This window comes from Syngnathus leptorhynchus, chromosome 6 (genome assembly GCF_054491065.1).
Source record: "Syngnathus leptorhynchus isolate UIUO chromosome 6, UIUO_Slep, whole genome shotgun sequence".
Classification (NCBI taxonomy): Eukaryota; Metazoa; Chordata; class Actinopteri; order Syngnathiformes; family Syngnathidae; genus Syngnathus; species Syngnathus leptorhynchus.
Genome location: NC_141200.1, coordinates 8,765,060 through 8,785,194, shown reverse-complemented (window position 1 = coordinate 8,785,194; position 20,135 = coordinate 8,765,060). Strand labels below are relative to the sequence as shown.

At 39.6% G+C, this 20,135-nt stretch overlaps 1 protein-coding gene across 1 annotated transcript in view; it reads right to left on the bottom strand.

Moving 5' to 3' along the window:
• Positions 1-9,957: 9,957 nt before the first annotated feature.
• The window catches only part of cdh13 (cadherin 13, H-cadherin (heart)), a 114,860-nt gene continuing 104,682 nt past the window's right edge, over positions 9,958-20,135 (bottom strand). Inside the window, exons 13-14 of the mRNA XM_085915046.1 lie at positions 19,760-19,978; positions 9,958-12,606 (exon numbers count right to left, since the gene is read on the bottom strand). Coding sequence (XP_085771172.1) covers positions 12,599-12,606; positions 19,760-19,978 — 227 coding nt within the window. The 3' untranslated portion in view covers positions 9,958-12,598. The remainder of the gene's footprint in view (positions 12,607-19,759; positions 19,979-20,135) is intronic.

Here is a 20,135-nt window from a genome sequence, read left to right as displayed (position 1 = left end):
TCAGAGGTGTGTTCTGACTCTTTGTTGTAAGAATGCAGATTGGTGTGTGCTATTGCCAACAAAGAGGGAACATATGGAGGAGAAATTAAAGAAAAAATGAAGGAGGAGAGAGGGGAGAGAGAGAGAGAGAGAGCTGTCACCTGAAGCAAAGCTATGTTTGCATCTGGACTCTGTCACACAGGAACATGTTAATTGCATCTATTTTTCAAAATACATTAGCCAGTTGTCTGCATAGGTCCTTCTCTATTCTACCACCGTGATTAGGTGAAGATACAGTTGCTTCTACAACCCCGGAGGTGCTGGCAGCTCACCAACAAAATGGGATTTTTTTTTTCCCAGCTGTTTTTCATAGATGATTTTTAATTAAGCCCCGTCCCAGTCTTCCCCTGTGGATGCTTTAATCAGACCATGAGAGCTTTGCCTTTTTCCTGCTTGTTTTGTAAGGGACCTCGCAGCTTCCTTGCCACTCAAACCACTTTTTTTTGTGTGTGTTTTTTTGAGAGAGCCATTGGCAACGATTGAGATGTGATACACATCTGGACACCTTCAACAAATTCCGTTGGACATAATAGGTGCGGAGTTGAGATGGCGAGGTTTGGTGACCTCAGTATTGAGTTTCAGATTTTTTGATGCATGCTTGATCAGGATCTCACTGGAGTGGTTTGCCGCTCAAGCTCCCCATTGATCTATGTTCGTATTTCCCCCACTCCCTATGCTCGCAATCTGTGACAATAAAAACGTGGCTGAAATTATTTTTTTCTGCAGAACTGAGCCTGGGAGGGCTTGAAGCCGAGTCAGGAGGGGGTCAGAGAAGAGCCAGAACTCTGCATAGAGAAAAGCCCGATAGGGTGACCTGGAGAATCTGGTTAAGATACCTTCCTGGTGACGTATTCTGGACATGTCCCACTGGAAGAAGGCTCTGGGGAAGTTGCAGGACCAGGGAGAAGGGGAGTCTGGGCTTCGCCGCTAAGGTTGATGACCCCACTACTCAAACAGACACTGATTCAGAATGTGAGAACATCTGTAAAACCAGTGAAACCTCATACTCTACATACAGGACAGGTCATAAGTCCTGACTTCTGTACTTTGTGTGAAAAAAGTTTTGTCATAAGCTACAACTAAGAGCGGGTCGCAAGGTTTCTGATTTTGAGAGTAAAATCCAAAAACTAATGTTGGGGATTGTCAAAGTACAAGTATCCTCATTTAGAAACAGAAGTGTGAGATGGTATGCAGGTTTTTTTTGTGTGTGTGTGCGTGTGTGCACTCAAATGTGTGTAAGATCAACACAGACCATAAAATTTGATCATACACAAGAAAAAGCATTTTGTTTGCCCCCATTGCTTATTGTGTCAATGTTGACTATGCACTTTTCTTTCAGAAAATTCAAAGTGAGAGATGGTACGCAGGTTTTGTGTGTGTGTGTGTGTGTGTTTGTGTGTGCACTGACATGTGCGTAAGATCAATACAGACCATACAATTTGATCATACACAAGAAAAAGCATTTTGTTTGCCCCCATTGCTTATTGTGTCAATGTTGACTATGCACTTTTCTTTCAGAAAATTCAAAGCAATTTGAAAATGTCTCAAGTGGTTGAAGGCAGTTGTGAAGAAATGACAATTTTTATTTTTCCATAGCTTCTCTGTACTTATTCAATTTGGACGGACAGACAAAAAGACGAAAAAGGGTTATGCTCGTATTTTTGTAGGGTCGGGGATTATTTGGATTTAGATGATTTCGGTTCTTTGAATCAATTCTGGGTTCTAACAGTTTTCATTTTGGTGAGAGCTAGAGTGAGAATTATTTATAGATTTTATACAACTACAAAAAAATTCTTTAATTGAACAGCTGTGGTAAAAGTATGTCAGTTGCCCTGTTTTCTAGAACAATTTGTTATTTAATACTATTTTTATGGGAATATTGTTCATCGATAGGCTTTGTTGTTTTTACATGTCCTGTTGTCTTTCACTGTTTTTGACAAGAAACAGGTTATTTATTTACGTTTTTATGCACCCTGTCCGAATTAAATATGATAAATATAAAGCTGTTTGGGAATAAAAAAAGATCTGGCTCTGTCCCTTTCTCTTTTCCAGTTGCAAAGTCTTTTTTGGTTTATTCTGCCGTGATACATGTGCATTTGTTAACCGCACAAGACAGCGTATACAACCTTTTTAATTATTATTAAAATACATTTTTATATCAGATGCCTGTTGAAAATCCAAAAGCTAACAAACATGGATATTAAGATACAAGGGCCGAGCAATAAATTTACATCCTTAGAAATTCTTAAAAATCAAAATATTCCTGCCATTTTAAGACGTGATACAACCACTGACGTATCACTTATGTAGCAAATTCTTGAAAAATATATCACACAACTCAAAACAGTAACAATAAATGCCAATATTCCAGAGGCATGTGACAAAGATATGTCTTCTCTCAAAATTGGATCATGACATTTTACCTGGAAGAGGTAAAATGATGAGGGGATATGTTTTATGTAGGCACCGTGGTGAGAACAAACTCATTAAATGTTGGTGAAAATAGGGGCAAAAAGGATTGAAGAATGACTTTTCATTTGACTGCTCCAAGTCTTGTTTTATGGCGGTGTGAGCGGACATTAATCAATGTCTTTTCCTCCCGAGTGCCTGAAGCCGATCCTTTGGTGCCAGTAAGAAATCAGCGTGTCAAAAGACAGCTTCTTGAGTATACCCAAAGGGACATGCTTACTTGCATCATCCATGAGCTGACTATGTTAGGTTATTCTTTAAATGGTAACTCAAACAAGATTTCAAGGGACGGTAAATATGTAGGATAAAAAACATGCCAGTGTATGTATGTAGTGACACACAGCCCCTTTTGTTCTCTGAAAAATATTCAGGTTCTTTATGTTGGAAACTGGAAAAAGGAGATGAAAGGGAAGTTAGGAAGATGAAACATAGGAGAGGTTACGGAGGGGGTGGGAGAAGGCAAGGGATGAATAAGGATGATCGAAGACCAAGCCAAAGCAAAGTGCATCCCTTAGGCTTGACGCATGTTTCAGTGTCACCAGTCCAGTGGCCCCTTTGGGAAGTTAGGGTCATGTAGCAGACCAAATCGATGAGCTGAGAAGGGACTGAGAGGCTCCATACTAATACCTGCTCCATGGTAATACCGCCTGTGCCATCCCTGCTGGGGAATGTCATCCATCATGCTGCTGCTGCCACCAAAATTGAGCAGCGCTGGAAGAGATGGCTGAAGATTGCAATAGCATCTTTCCTCTACACCCCAGAGTTGATGTTAATAGAAGTGGTAATAAGGACGCCTTAAGTTTCTCCAATGTGTCTCTGTCTCTCTAGAAAGAGAGATAAATGTTTTGAAGGACATCGCAACAGGACATGCAACCAAGACAAATGCTTTGGGTCCAGAGCAAAAGGGGGCCCCTGGAGATAGCCGGCGTTGGCCTACTGCTTTAACATCACAACGACGTGTTGCAGTCAGAAATTCTCTGTATAAAGCTTTCTACTACCAGACCTTTTGGAATGCACCGGTAGTACAACAAAATTGGGTGCGCTAATCACATAGCGAATGCAAAAAAAGAGAAGAAAAAGAAAAAAAGAGGAAACCGTGATAGTGGCAATGTGTATATGTTACGGCAGAAAAGTAGTTTCTCTCCTTCCCAACAAATATCAGAAAAACGTACTCACATTACAGTATTTACAAACATTATTCAAACAGCAGACCAGTTTGTACTTTCTTTGTATTTTTTTTGTGCACAATAGAATAATGCTTTTTATCTACCTCAATTTCGCAGCGTGTAATGTGGTGAATATGTGGAATCCCGGTCCCCAAAGCAGACTTGAATTGAATTGAGCAATAAAACAGAATTTATTAAACCCAAAGAGAATGCAAAAGTGAGAGGCAAATCCCAAGAACAAAGCGGAAAACCAAAATGAAAAACTACTCAGAGATACCAAGAAATAACAAAAAGAGACGGATGCACAGTGACATTGTGGAAGATACTCATACGGGCCCAACTATTCGTCTACAAATAAGTAGCAACAAAAGTGACGTTAACTATTCTAATCCTGCATCTTACTTGCACTTCTGCTGCACTGAAATATCCCGCTAAGCATTATTGACAGCAGGTGACTCCATCCACCAGAGAACCCAGAAGAGACTGTGGAAATATAAACAAAACAAAATGGCAGAACAAGCAGGCAGAAAAATAGGACATGACACTGTCAGCTTGTACTATCCAAAATGTATTGATTTGTGTTTCAATAGAAAGATTATTATATACTGTCTTCTTAAATTTTTTGTTGAACACTAAATGTTACATTAAGCAAAATGTTAAGGTGAAGCATTGAAATTTTTGTTTAGGGTGAATTCCAAAGTCAGTGCATCCAATAACTTCTCGCTGTGCACATTGGGATGCAGACATGACGGAAGAAAATTGCAAAAACATAGGATTGTCCAAAATGTCTTGGTTGGCTGACAAATGAGATGAACATTACCTTTACTAGTGAGTTAAGGCCACTCCTTCTATAGTGGTAGACCTTACCAAACATTAAACTGCCAAACATAAAATTGTGATTTGTCAATCCATAAAACATGTTTCGATTGCAACCGTCCCTCTGATTTAGCCTTATGCTTGTTTATGTGAATTGCAGTTTTTGTGTTGATTCTGATACTAGGGGACATTTGGAACGGTGCATAGCTATGATTTTCTGTGCTATGTATGTAAAAGATTCTACAGATTTAAAGAATATGTAAGCGACAATACATTCTTCAGCTGACACCAACAATAGACAAAATTGTGAACTCCATCCACCCCCCTATCGCCAAAATAAGAAACATTCATTTTCACTGAACATTTTGGTTAATTAGAACAGCATATTCGAGGATCATGCTGGGCTTTCATTTTAATGTGAAATTGTGTAGACACTGCGGTCTAGTGGATTTCTGATTTTTTCGACTCCTCTGCAGCTAACATCGTCTGTCTTGTTATCATGAAGTCATCCCAGGATGCAGACATTTCTCTCAAAACACCATGACAGCATTCGATTCCTGATTAATAATTCTCAGTGTAATTAATGCCATTTTAACAGGCATCAGGATATTCTGTGAACTTGTCAGAGGGGAAACTGACAGATTTGAGATGAGTTGCAAGTTCTGTGTTTTCAAATGACTGGAGAAAAAGAAAATGCAAAAATTAATACCATAACTAAGGGGTACACGAGGGCTTATAAATCTAAAGAGATTTTTTTTTCAAAGTTCTTCTGATGACAAAAACTTTTCTTATATTACCAATCTGATTTGTAAAATGTAAACTCTTGCATGTGTCACTCAGACAAAAAGCGTTGGGTGATTAAGTCACACCACCAGTCAGTTAACCTGCCACAAGTACTTAACACTTTTAATTACTACTTGGGAAGTTATATAAAGTGCTGCAAAATAATAGACCATGTGAAACAAATCTAAGCAATATGTTGGCTCCTGCAGTCACAATATAACGTGATTACTAAGTGTTTCTGGAAATGGCAGGCTGATAATTTGCTGGACGTAACAAAATACTTAATGCTAATCATAGCGTAGTCTGACATTCTCCGTGGATCTGGAACCACTTCAAGTTGGTTTGATTCATTTTGGTTAAATCTGTGCGTGGTCTAGCAATCAGGTTTTATTGAATCAATCAATCAGTTTTGTTTTGTTGACAGTAAAATGTGAGGAATTGTATGGAATTGCTCACATATTACTTCACTTTTTCGAATAAATTATTTAAATTCTATTATTTTTACTATTCTTGCACCTCTGTATATGCAGTACAAAAGCAGTGATTATGATCCAAGTCAATATTGTATATTTGCCATTTTGTTACAAAAAAACCTAAGAAAACAACACTGCATCCACATCTTTCTTAGTTTCTTGCTTTGCTACCTTCAAGCAATCCCTCATCTCTTCAGGACCTTATCCATTACTTTTACACTTTATATGATATGATATGTATTATTATTAGAATAATACTTATCAATGGTGTATAAGTATACAGTATTTGGGTTCAATGTGTTACAAGGCCTTTGTTTTGTACTTTGTATCCTGTGGAGATTGCGAGCTCATAAAGTGAAAACGCATCCTTGGATGCTTGTAATCCGAGTTAATTCCTCTAAACGTAATGCAACCTGACTTTATTTGTACAAAGCTACAGTAAATCCCTTGCAAATGGAATACAGCCTTTTACAAGTGCTCCATAATTAAAGGTTGTAAGCAGTACGGTGAAGTGCTACCTGTGTTTAAAAAACAACAAGAACAACCCCTTAATGACAAAACATGAAGAACTCTTTTGCTCATATTTTACCCACTCACCAAAAAAGTGTGGGTTGCATTGAAAACCAAGCTCATTCTAGTTTTGAATTTGTCATTGCTTGTTTGTTCTCTGATGAATATTAAATAAATGGCCTGCGGAGATCATTGAATATAATAATATGTGATTCTGTGTGACAGGCTTTGCGAGAGTTAAAGGCAGGTGAAGGTGAAACAAGAGTTGTTTGTACAACATGACTTGTTTTACCCCGGTTAAATCATATCAAAGTCATAACTCGTGCAAACACATTAACACTTTCTCCTAGCTTGCCTACATGACAACCAAGATTCCTTGATTTGCATCAGAAGAAAAAAAAACGTGGGAACACATAAACTGAATGAGACGTTCTTTAAATCATCTTGGTACTGTTGGTACATCTAATGTCTCAATTTAGTAGGCGGGGCCGCTGCAACGTGGGAGTATGTGGCTGCACAGGGATTGTAAATATCAAAATCAGTCGTGCATTTACAGTAACACGGAAAGGTCAGGCTATGCTAATAAAAACCTTCATGTCTTACAAGAAAACCAAAGCATTGAGGTTAACTTCATTGGTTCCTATTTGTAATGATAAAAATGGCCTGGGGGCATTAAATTGCATCATACACTTGACTAGGCTTTGTGGTCCCTTAGAATTTAAACAGTGTGATGTTGCATGAGCCTCGTAACCATCTTTTTGATATCCCTTGTTTTGTGCAACAAAGCCCACTGCTTCTTGTCAAGGTCACCACGCTCAAGTAATGACTTGAACACGTGAGGCTTTAGTCCCACACAGAATTAGCTCAATCAATTAACATGTGATTCTGTAGAATACTGCTGTTAAAATGTTACAAAGAAAGCTGCCGATATTAGAGGTGCAAAATTATTCCTTGCACTAGAGGTGCAAAATTATTCTTTGCACTAAAGGCAAGCTGTTTCTTCACAAACAATCATGACAAGAACCTAAATGAATTTGAACTATTTCACATATGCAGTTTAAAGGGAAATGTGCTTTCAGCAGTTAGCAAACATATTTTTCAAGGTTGTGTTAAACATATAATCATATCAATATAATATCTAGTATTGGAGTGCTTGTGTGGATTGGTGGGGGTGAGGAATGTGCAGGCACACTGCATGAACTTGTTTCTTCTAAGAGTTATGGAACAGGCCCAGGAAGGGAGTACGGGACGGTACGGAACGAAGGGAGTATGTTAGGTCTGAATATGATCAGACATTAAATCACATGCTGGAACAAAGAGGAGAAGACAACCAGGATGAGTTTACTCGCGAGGAGAACGATAGAGAAAGGAAGCTCAGTTACAATCTCCACCAGTTCTGAGTTCCTCCCCCACGTGCTCCTCCTTTTAATGTCTTGGATGCCCTGGCTACAGAGGCGTTGCTACACTAAAGGGAGGGGAGATAGTGGCTGTAGCAACGCTGATTAGCTAAGGAATGTAGTGTAGTGTGAATTGATCTTCTCGACCCCCACATTGGGAGTGCAGAGTCTGCTTTCTTCCCCCAACCAGTTGTCCTCTCCACAGGTGGCCGACTCCTGCTCAACTGTGATCAGATAACTTGAAGCACTTTGAATGTCGCTTACCTGTGGAACAATGCAACTAACCCCTTGCTAAGTTTAACTTCTTAGTAAACTAACACAACACATAATAATAATAATAATATCTAACCTTACTTAAACCTTTCAGCACATATTAAGTAAATGTAAGGTAACTGATATACAGTTCCTTAAACGAACATTGAGTAAATATGGGATAACTTTAATGTGACTTCTTCAAACTGTATATAACCAATTTTGATCATCTACAATCTATGAATCAAAGCTACAGTTAACTAAAAGGAATGAAGTCCCTTTAAACTGACAAAGAACATTTCGCCTATGCAAAGAAGCTCTGCTCATTGTCATTGAAGACTTCTTACAAAACAAACACAAAAGTAACATAAGGACAGGAAGGAAACATAAGGCTGACGGGGATCAAAAGACATTCCTTGAACCAAATAGAAAGCATTTAGTTTAAAGGAGAGTCGTAAACTCATAAAGATAAGGCCTCCTGGTCTGGCAGGCCAAGGCTTCCCCCGAGATTATTCCAACAGAGTACCAGACGATAACACCTCGAGGTGGGTGAGGAGCGAGAACAAAGAACAATACCACGTCCAGGTGGTTGGGCTTCGAGAGGAAAATCCCCAACTCCTGACCACAGTGATGACACCTCGACGGGGAGGAGATGACCATCGACCAATCATCACACAATATTTTGCATGCTTTAATATTCATATTGTGTTTCTTTAAAACTGGGCAACCCGGAAGAATGTGTCGTCTTTTGGTGGTCACAGAAACGCACGAGTTTTAGTGTGAGGGACCCGGGACCCAGGCCTGTATTAGTGCGCTTTGTTAGGAATAAACATTTGGTAAATTTGGTCTGATTGATCTACTGGTCTTCTCTTTGACAGAACGAACTCGCAAAATTGTTAGGTGCGCCAGTGTGTGGATTAGGACATAGAAACTTGTGTTAAGTGTTGATCATAATTTGGAGTCAGATCAATAGCTAAAATCCGTATCCTAACAAGTTGAAAAAAAAACATGCTATAACGAGCTCTGGCGAAAATGACGTTGGCTAACACTCGCAAGCCTTTGCCAATCAGTGAGATACCGCCTTAAAAACATGCACAACGTTAGCTATGAATGCGACTGTACATCGGAAGGGACGCATACTTGTTAAGTCCTCCCTTACTGGCGTATTTCTGTAATAGGAGCACAACATGCATCTTGGGATATTTTACAATTTTCGAGCCTATGCATCCGTGGTTTAAGATCTCTGACAAGAACAATTCTGTGCATTGTTGGTATATTCGGTAATTCATTACGTTCCGTCTTTTGATTGGGACGGTACCGGCTCACGATGTTCTACGACCAGTACCAAAATGTACAGAAATGCAAATTGACAAACAGCTAGGTTGCACTCATAATATTTTAATAGTTTGAAAAAGAACGAGACTGAAAATGTTCTTAGTGTAATTGATACTAATGCTTGCCAATGGCCCATTCACCATTTGACACAGTTTAAGGGTCTTATCTTACCTTGCTCAGCCTGAGCCGAATGGGATTGAACATAAAACTTGAGCAGTCATCATAGATGAGATCCTCTGTTAATAGGTGCTAAGTGATTATCTAGGAGGGAATTAATGAATTTGAATGGCTGTGTGGGAAATGGTGGCTGGAGGATATTAGTAACATTATTATTGGCTATTATTGCTGCTATTGATTTTCCCAGAAATAGCTTGCGGGCGGGAGGGGGGTGTAAGGAGAAAATCCTCAATTTTGGCAAAGCAGTAAATCAGCCAGTTTATAATTAGGATGTGAAAGTGAAATAATAAATGCATGGTTTTGTGTCGAAGGTACAGTGAGTCAGATGAAATGTCAACTCGCCTTCATGTCATTTACATCACAACCGTATCCTTGCTGAGACTTACCTTGCTCGGAACATGAATGTACTTTGAAATCTTGCCTCGTAATTGAGAGCAAGTTTCGTGAGAATGCCGTGCATCTTTTTGGGCGATCAAATGTGTTAATCTGACAAGTAAATTGCACAGAAGCAGCATGTGGCAATTTTCAGTAACGGGTTTATTAAATTAGTGCAAAAGACAGACATTACTCATTCAAAAAATCTTCTTTTTCTTTGAGGTTGCTTTTCAGTCGAGCCCACGCTTCTTCCCCTCGTTTGTTGAGTGCAGGCAGGAAAGAAAAGAAAAACTACGCACCACAAGCACATTCTTTGTTTTCTTCTTTTACACCTTTCTCAGGACTTCAAAACCAGATGAAGAGCAAACAGGAGAGGAAAATTTGAATCTAAGCACATGAGCATTGGAAACTCAGACATTTCACTTTGCATTTTAACACAATAAAAAATAAAAACACCAGCAAAGATGTTACAATGGAAAAAGTCAACACCAACACCAACCAATGGCCCTAGAACGACTGCTCTAGTTCACTGGAACTCCTTTAATCACTGTTTGTGTTGGGAACCAATTCAAATACATAAGTTAATCAATACTGTAGACTGTATTTATACAATGGTAAAAAATAAAATATTTATATAATAGTACTTTTTTGGGAGGTTTACACCATTACGATGAAGATATACTGATTGCACTCCATGACAACTAATGCAATAAAAACAGGTAAATCGAAGCAACGACTCCAGAGCTTTTCCGACTTTAAAGGCTTATTGGCTACAACCTTGTCCTAAGACACCACAACCACTGCAGACAAAGTAACAGGCAGCTTCTCCCCTTTGAAACAGCCAAACTAGATCAAACACAGTCTGTTGAGAATAGAAAAGAACACATCAAAAAGCCAACACTCTACGCCCACCACAACGGTGTCTCAGCCTTTGCCGTATTTGCTGGCATGGGGGGAAAGGGAGGCGGTTTATGCTGGGGAGGCCAGTGTTGTGGATGGGGAAAGACATTCAGGATGGCAGAACAACTCTGGAAAGTTGAAAATGATACGCGAGTGTTTGTCCAGCCATCTATACATTTTCTATAGCACTTATTCAGGTCACAGGGAAGTCGATTTGTGTGGTGGCGTGCGTCTTGGACTGGCCGCCTGTCAATCACAGACCTGACATGTCGTGACAGATGACCATTTATACTCACATTCACACCTATCGACAATTTAGGTTTCTTTGAACCCAACAAAATGGTTTTTGGACTGTGGGAGGATGCTGGGATACATAGAGAGAACCCACACAAGCACAGCGAGAACATGCAAACTGCACACACAAATGTTTACCAACTGTGCTGTCCTCGAGCAGTTTAGACTAAACCTGCAATTGAGACGATTATTTATCATGTTTATTATTGTGGCAAAACAGATTTTTTTTTTTTTTTACATTTTCTTTTTCCTCGTGTAAATGAGATAACTAAAAGAATGGTAATGCATATCAGTATGATCTAGCGCAGTTCTACACAATTACCGTATTTTCTGGACAATAAGTCATTTTTTTTTTTTCTTTTTTTGGCCGGGGGTGCGACTTATACTCAGGAGTGACTTATGTGTGAAATTATTAACACATTATTATATCATTTCACATGTTATTTTGACACTAAACCGCAAGATGGCGCTCTTGGCCTGTGTGTCAGGATCGCGAAAAGCTGGAATAATTGGAACTGCAACTGATGGTGAGTCTGACGTAGGCGACGTAGAAGAGGAAGCGCCGCATCTTCTACCTCCGGAGTTAGCGGGGCTGTTAAAAAGTGACATAGAGGATGAAGATTTCATTGGATTTAGTGATTTGGGGTGACACGAATCGTTTGGTAAACTTGTTAGCATGTTATTTATGCTATAGTTATCTGAATAACTTTTAATATGTTAAACATTTGAATAAAAATGTGACTTATACTCCAGTGCGACATGCATCTTTTCCTTCTTTATTATGCATTTTATGGCTGGTGCAACTCCGGAGCGACATAGTCTGGGAAATATGGTAAACACAACTTTGAATATTGTTATCTTTGTAGTGATCAAATGAGTATCATCACTGTGAGATGGTTTAAGGGTTATAGTGTAGTTGTAATCTATAGATTCAAGCATGTCAGACAGATGGTTGCAAAGGATACGCACATCACTCATGTTAATTAAAACAATGACAATTAATTCACTTAAAGCACTTTTGTTCACTGTTCAGGATAAGATTGACTATTTCATGGCACCGTGCATTAAAGGTAGAGAAGGGGATTATTTTGGCAAATACAAGACTAGACACAAAAACTCAGTCAGACCTCAATGCTGGATATCCAGAGGTACACTTTAAATAATCAATGGTACCTGCGATCGGCTGGGAACCAGTTGAGGGTCTCCCCCGCCTACTGCCCAAAAGAAGCTGAGATAGGCTCGAGCGTGCCCGCGACCCTCGTGAAGAAAAGCGGTTCAGAAAATGGCTGGATGGAGGGATAATCAATGTTGTCCAGGTTAAGTGCGGTCAGAGGACACAACGTTAAAGGGGGTCAGACAAACTCAAGATGATATGATATGATGAAGGAAGGAGCAGGGCACCAAGGAAAGTAGCAGACAAGTGTAGCGAGAAGATAAGTGATTTTTTACACAGCAGTTGAGCTTGCGGGGATTGTGTCTATTGTCATGTGGAATTTTTCATGGTGTGAAGACTCCTTCTCCTTCTTGTTCGTCCTCTCTTGCTAAGCCAGCGTTGTGTGCGGGAGATAAGTTGTTGCTTTCCGGTGTTGCAAACAAGACCATTTTGCAGAAACTACAGGCCTGGTGAGACAAGACATGAAGGCAGAAGTTTAAAACGCAAGAACATGAAGCATGGGCAGGGTACAAGAGGTAAACCAAGGTCAGCAGGGAATCAGATAAATTACAGACAGCAGGGATCGCTGCAGTTTTATTAAATATTCAGTGAGGACAGAACAGAAGAGAAACACTCTAATTCCAGTGTTAGGAAACTATTCCTTTGTACATATAAAATGTATTGCATGGATTCTTTTCTGTTAATTGTAACACATCAATTCTAATGTTGTGTGAGAGAGGATTAAGAAAGGGTCACCTTGTTTTCTCCTGCTCTGATATTGCTCAGACAAAGACATGTTTATAGGGGGAGTACCTATCAATTTTCATCAATCCTCTGCGGATGAGGATTTTAGTTGCTCCCAGTATTACACGCTAACGTTCACAACCATCAGCACCTCTAACAAATATTGGGCAGGACATGATCGCGTCTTCCGTTATGTCCGACCTAAATGCTGAAAGAGTGTGAAACAAAGGCCCAACACATCTAATACTGATCTGTGTTGCACATTTGATTAAAAAACGAGGTCAGTGTAAACTACAGTCGGCACCTGAGCACTACCAACGTTGACCATAAAGTGCTTCAGTGCATTGAGTTTTGTGTGTGTGTGTGTGTGTGTGTGTGTGTTTGCTTGTAGGGTGGTGTGCTGTATGTCAATTTGTCACAGCAGATGGAATTACAGCAAATCAAGATGTAATCCCCGAGACATTCATAGCTATGGACAGAGTGGGTCGACCCACTCACAAAGACACACGCACGCGCCGAACTATGATTTGAAATATGAAGCTTTATCGATTGTTTCTCGTTCTCTGTGTGCGACATGTTGGAAAATGTCTGAGCTCGAATGAAGCATTTGCTCACTCTAGACAGCGGCTTCATTTCTTTTCCCCTCTTTTGTACTTGGTGCTTCCAAGTAGAAGCCATACAATACAACACATGAGGTGTGGTGCCAACACTTATACAAAGACAATCACAGAATATGTTTTGACCTTTATTCGAACAACATTTGTTTGTCTTTCATACTATTGAATACCATCTTTTGAACTAGCCCTCCCTCAAAAACCAGATTGATTGCACTTGTGAAAAGCCTTTATGCTTCTTTTTCTTTACAGATATAAACTGCGAGAAAGAATTTCTACAGGAGAAAGTTCAGATTGTGCAAGGGTACCCAATATTTTCTCTTGTGTGTATTTGTTCTTGTGCTTTTTTCCAACACTTCAGGAGTCTTCTGTATGAGTGTGATAGTGCGAAGTTAATGGAAACCACCATACACACAATTTATTGCAGTGAGAAATACTTCTCCAGAGCAGAACTGCTTTTACTTTACAGGCTTACCGCTAAGCCTTGGTGGGGCTGCTCGTTAAGCGAAACGCATGCGGTTCAATATGGCGTGAAAAGGCTGTGTAAGGGGGAAGCAATTTGACAGTCTGTTTCTTAACATGTGTGTTCCCGTTTTTTTTTTTTCCTTTTGTTTGCAAAAGATTCCGAGTCTGTTTCTTAATGTGTGTGTTCTCCGATTCTTTCCTTTTGTTTCCAAAAGAGTTTTGAAGGACTTCACAGGCTCATCGTTGACAGATCTTAACAACATCCCAAATCTAAATCCCTCCATGTGGGTAAGGAGAACCAGCCAAACCCATATTGGGAAATAAGAAGATGTCTTGAGAAGGTACAACAGATCGGGATCCTATTGTATTCTATTTCTGCGCCAGAAAGTTAATAATGAGGCAAAGATTTTGAAAGCTCCAGATAGAGCTGAAAAAAGGAAACTTGAGAGCACCACAGAGGGAAAGCCAAAGACTTGTGAGACACTTTGAGAGAGAAGATACAGAGAAAGAGAGAGCGAGAGAGACAGATCATGTGTGAGGTGGCAGCAATACAGGCTCTGCATCAGGTTTGCTTAGCATGTGCATCTTGCATAAAATTTAGCCTCTCAGTACCTCTGTTGTAGTTTGGGGTCCGCACTGTTTACTTGGGGTGTAACAAAAAAAAAAACAAATTGAATCGGAATTTTGTTTGTGATAGAAAAGGCACAAGTGGATCTAATTGAATAAAATTGAATTGTTTCATTCAACAATATATCGGGTTAGATATCAAATAGTCTTTCAGTGGAGGGATGTCTCTGAGAAGGAAATATCACATTTAGTAAACTGACAAGCTACCATGAAACTAATTGCATCATATCCTCTTAAATAATACAATATTAAATTGAAATGTAATCCTGCGGAATTAAACCAAATTGTTAGTTTAAAAATCAAACCGTCCTTGTATCATGTTTCCCCTCATGTATCAAGATTCGTATCGAATTGTCTTTAATTGGAGAGACGGGCATCTCTACCTGTGGACGTTTTACCTACATTCGTTCTTTTGCCATTGGATGAAATAAGTAATGAACGGCAGTATTGGAATTGTCCCTTGTTAGAAAAGCAGCTCTCACGACTCCACAGTTCCCTCCGAGTTCACTCCTGTGCTCATAAAGAATCTACACCTTAGTTAAAGCAGGTTTGCCCTTATGTTTTCAGCACACTACTCAGTTATTAGAAATACTCTGTACTATTTGAGCCATTATAATTAGAGGTATACTGGAAAACGGGCAAATGTATGAGCCACTGGTCCCATCTAAATGATCTCAGAGGAACCAGTCAGTAGGAGTACTTGTAGTAGGGACTCATCAGAGGGAGAAACTAAAGAGAAACCATTTATAAGTTCAAGTGTCACAGACTAAAAGCCTTGCACGTAAAATTGTGTGGCAAGAATTAAACGGCCATTGTTCACAGATGCTTTCGTTTCAAACTGATGGAAGTTGAAACAAGTCATCACCAAGGCTGGAGGAAAAAAAAAACACCCACCATTTTATTGAGTCACGCTTCCAGGGGGTGGTCTGATGAACCTCACAGCTGGCATTGTTGCCAGAGGGCCATTTGACAAAGACGACATTTCGTACAGCAAACTAGTGATTTGACTTTATGATTTCCTCATTGTTCTTTATACCCATTTAACCGGCATTAATATTAACCGGCATTAACATTAATTCTTCGATTAAAATGATGAACACGGAACAAGCAGGATAATGTATGGGACAATATACTGTAGTTTTTTTTAAATGCATAGTTTTTTTTGTGGCTGGTCAATCAATCAATCAATCAATCAATCAATCAATCAATCAATCAATCAATCAATCAATCAATCAATCAATTGCTCAAGAACCATTTACGTTGGGATTATAAGCCTTCTTCAAGACAGAGAGTATTGCAGGGATCATTACTCGATCCATGTTCCCTTAGACTCCTCCATGATCATGTGTGATGTGTGCATATGCCGGGAAACAACATGCTTTTTTTTTCATTATTAAACTCAAGGATAAAAGAGTATTCACAGAATAATCAGAGAGAAAAGACAATTCCCTAACATACACCATGCGTGGCTGTTTTCAAAAGAAACAGAAAAGAATGGGGGGGGGGTGATCTTTAAAGGAGTAAATAAGCCTATAAACATTTTCTTGCTCAAGCTGGAAAGGGGATTTGTGTGGAGCTGTAGAAGTATAAAATAGCTGTGGAAGTGAAGTGGAGGATCAGAGAAGACAAACAGTGTGGACTAAATACCCCGGGGATCCAAGGTAAATTAGCGGCATCTTGCTTTAGAGTTTTTGCAGTACTCAGTAGTAAATTGTTTGGTTTTACGACTCCCTCGCAATCCCACTCTCCTTTACCCTTGCAATTTCAATATTCTGAGACTCTTGCTGAAATGACAAAGAAAAGCAGAAGCAATCAAGTTTCCTGCAGTGCACCACAGACAGCTTCAAACCAATTTACTGCTGCAGCCTGTAATCCTGCATGGACAAGATTGAGGTTTGAGCTAGTAGACCTAAATCGAGCAAAAGTGGGGGAATTCTGTGCACTATATAAGAGAACTGTAGGTGTGTGTGTGTGTGTGTGTGTGCATAGAAACTGCACTTCATAAGTTATAGTCTCTCATAGGCATGATTAGTTAAAGTCCAAGCCACCAATCTGTAGTAACTATTTATTGCCTATACTCTCTGTGGTTTCACATTAGCTTCAGCCATACATCTTCAGCTTTGGAAATATGTTTGGTGCATCCGAAAAGCTGTTGAGGAGAGATAATACAGGACCATTAGTGACGCAAAGAACATCAGTTTCCATGTGTACTGTTAGGAGACAACGTGGTCTACTTTCCTTCCCTAAGCGCTGCATCTCACCGATCTGAGATGGTTAGCGAGGGTTGGTGCGCGGCCCAGAAATTGATTTTTCGTAAGGGTTCGGTCTCAAAGACGTTTGCTGAGCATTCGGCAACATTCTCAAAAATTCTTGGCAACAAGAAAAACAGTTTGCATCCTTTAGCTACTGTTTAGGAATCCTGGTGAAAAAAAAACAACATTGCTACATGTGCAAACACTCGTGGCTCAGTGATCAGTATATCCCCTTGAAATACATTTAACTCTTTCAATCTTTTGCAATATTTTAGTAGTAGTATACGGCATATGACTGTACTAGACTGTTCTTGTGCCATAAAAGAAGAAAACACGATTTTAATCTCCACACATTCATCTCCCTTTCCCATTCCTTCCCTCTGGCTCTTTCTATTTCCCTTCCTCTCATCTCTCTGTGTCAGGGTCAGAGTTCAGCTTGGAGATAAGGGAATAGAAACATTATCCTGTGTGGCTCTCTATCAACCTCTCAGATTCAACACTGTAGTGATCAGTCGCCAATATCTGTGGCCCAGTGCTGCTGTCTGTGATGAGCTCGGGCAAAAGTCATCTCTCCAGGTGCCTGCTGGCTTATGTGCCGAGCCTTTCTATGTTTGACCTGGATGGAGCCTGTGTCGCTTCATAACTAACTGCGGCAGTGTGAAAAGGGACACGTGGACTTGCTTGTTGCAGACATATCCTAACAGCCGCTTTAGATCAGCTTGCTGGACAGTCCAAATTAAACGGCATGCACATGCTCAGGGTGAGAGGGGAACAAATGTGTCATCTGCAGCATCTCTTTGGATACTGATTGCCAAAGTAGATTCATATAATATATGAATGAATACAGCCATCTTTGAGAGTAGAAAGGATCGGCAAATGATAACCTAATGTCAAGCAATTAAAACACATTCCAAATACAGAGGCACCTCGTGTCATCACAACTGCAAATATGAGCATTCTTTAAAAGCAGAATGTCCACCTTTTGCTCATGCTGTCAACAAATTTTGAAACAAGATTTAAACAACCTTGACAACTACAGACTTGCATCAAAATTACCATTATAAAGCAAAAAATAGAGAAACACGTTTTTTACACAATCCAAGATCGTTTTATTATAACAACAAATCTGTCATGATCTTATTCTTGTTTAAGGGTGAGGCAAAGCACAGAGACTGCCCTTGAGAAGTTATTGAATCCATTTAGAAATAATCATGATCACCATAAATTAACGGTGTTGATTCTGCCGTGTAATAATGTGTGTGTGTGTCTCGTAAAATCTGCAGGTGGAACAGTTTTCTTTAACTGGCTACTCTTTAAAGAAATTGAAAGAAAGAATGTACAGATCAAATTCACATTATGCCATGGATGAAAGTGCTTCCCCCACTTAAGACTCGATTCAGGTTAATGAATCATCTTTTACCGCATGCATATATGCTTCAATGGAATGAGAGGCCATTAACACCGAAGACACCGCCATCCAAGCAAAAACTAGTTTTTTTTCAAAGGAGCTTAATAAATTGTCCAGGACGCATGCTGTGGAGGCGTGCGCCTGCCGTTGACTGGCAGTGACTCATACTCATTCAAAGCATACCAAAACACATGCCCTGAAAAAAAAGATGTTAATTTTAGTTAATTTTGTTCATTTATTTTATATTTGCGACCCTGTTTGAATGTTTTGTAAGTCTTTATGAAAAATAAAAAAAGATTTCCCTGAACTCTCATTTAATTGTGTGCCTCACTGCACTTGGGTCTACCTATGATTTATTTCATGCACGCCACCAAACCCACAGACACAGACGCACACGCACACACACACACACACACACACACACACACACACACACACACACACACACACACACACACACACACACACACACACACACACACACACACACACACACACACACACACACACACACACACACACACACACACACACACACACACACACATCAATAGCCTAATCGATTCAAACTGTGAGAAGAATCAGAAGCGGACTTCTTGATATGGCAGTCCACATGATTAAACGATGTTATATCGTGAGTGTGTTTTTGGTTGTTAAAAAAAACAGCATGAGATATGAAAACTATCAGGGAAGCAATTTTAAAATGAGTCCTATGTAGCTGCCATAGAAGACATGTAGTGTGACAGATGGAGGATCAATATAACAAAACTGCAAGATGATAAGGAGGAGTGCTCAAAGAGACATGGCTGTGATTTTCTTCAACGAGCTTCACCGCAGAGTGTAAATCAGCTAAGCAATGATAGGAGAACGACTCCTGCACCTTCCTTCAGGGCTGAAATTACCATCTACTTCTTTGTTGTTTGGGTGTCTACTTTCCCTGAAACTGTCTTTTAAATGTTCATCTTTCTTCTTTTCATCATCACATTGTCTTTTCTCACCTCTGGTGTAAAATCTGAAAGCAATTTTACAACAGTCCCCCAATATAGAGTCCCTCAAAGTTCTTAAAGATTTTTCTTATAAATATAGCTGTTGGAAATTTGTATTGTGAATGGATAAGGCTGATATATTGATGTTGTTGCTAATTGGCTCTTAATACATATTATTGGGGTTCTACCAGTAAACACAAGAGGGGCTTTTGAAATAAATGTTTACAGACAAAGCCTAAGCCATAAATCTGTCCTTGAGTAGCGTGAGTAGTGACCAAATGTTGCCACGTTTGTATTCTGAAGGTTATTACTATGGGGGTTTGTTCACATATAATTTATAGCCAAATTGATTTACCATTCTATTCAGAAACCAATCTAAATCAAGACTGTTGACAGGGTATTCAGATTTACGAAGTGACAGAGAATGTCATCCGTCATAACTTAGTTTCATGTTTATTATCGAGAATTAAAAGTATGTCTCTCAAAGTACTGAGGGAAACAATTACAAGCTGGTTGATACTTACAGGGTAGGCTAAGCATGAGTGTTGCAAGTATGACGAGAAGGCTGGCGTGGTGTGAGTGGGCAGAGCTACAGAGCATCTTGTTCTTCTTGCAGAAGCAGACCTGAACTTTGACCTCTGAGTTGTTGGACAGAGGAGGCACCCCTGAATCAGTGATGAGCAATGGCAGCTGATAGTTGGCTTTCTTCAGACTCTGTAGCAACATGATTTGTGAGTGAGTGGCTGAAAAGGGAGGGGCAGAGAGAAATCGAAGTCAATAAAAACACCATCCCCCAAAATGTTCTTAATACATTTGAACAAACACAAAAAAGCAGCATAACTCACAAAGCAAACTACGTAAGTGGTTCATGGAACAAAAAGCGCAGTGGTGGCTCAATTT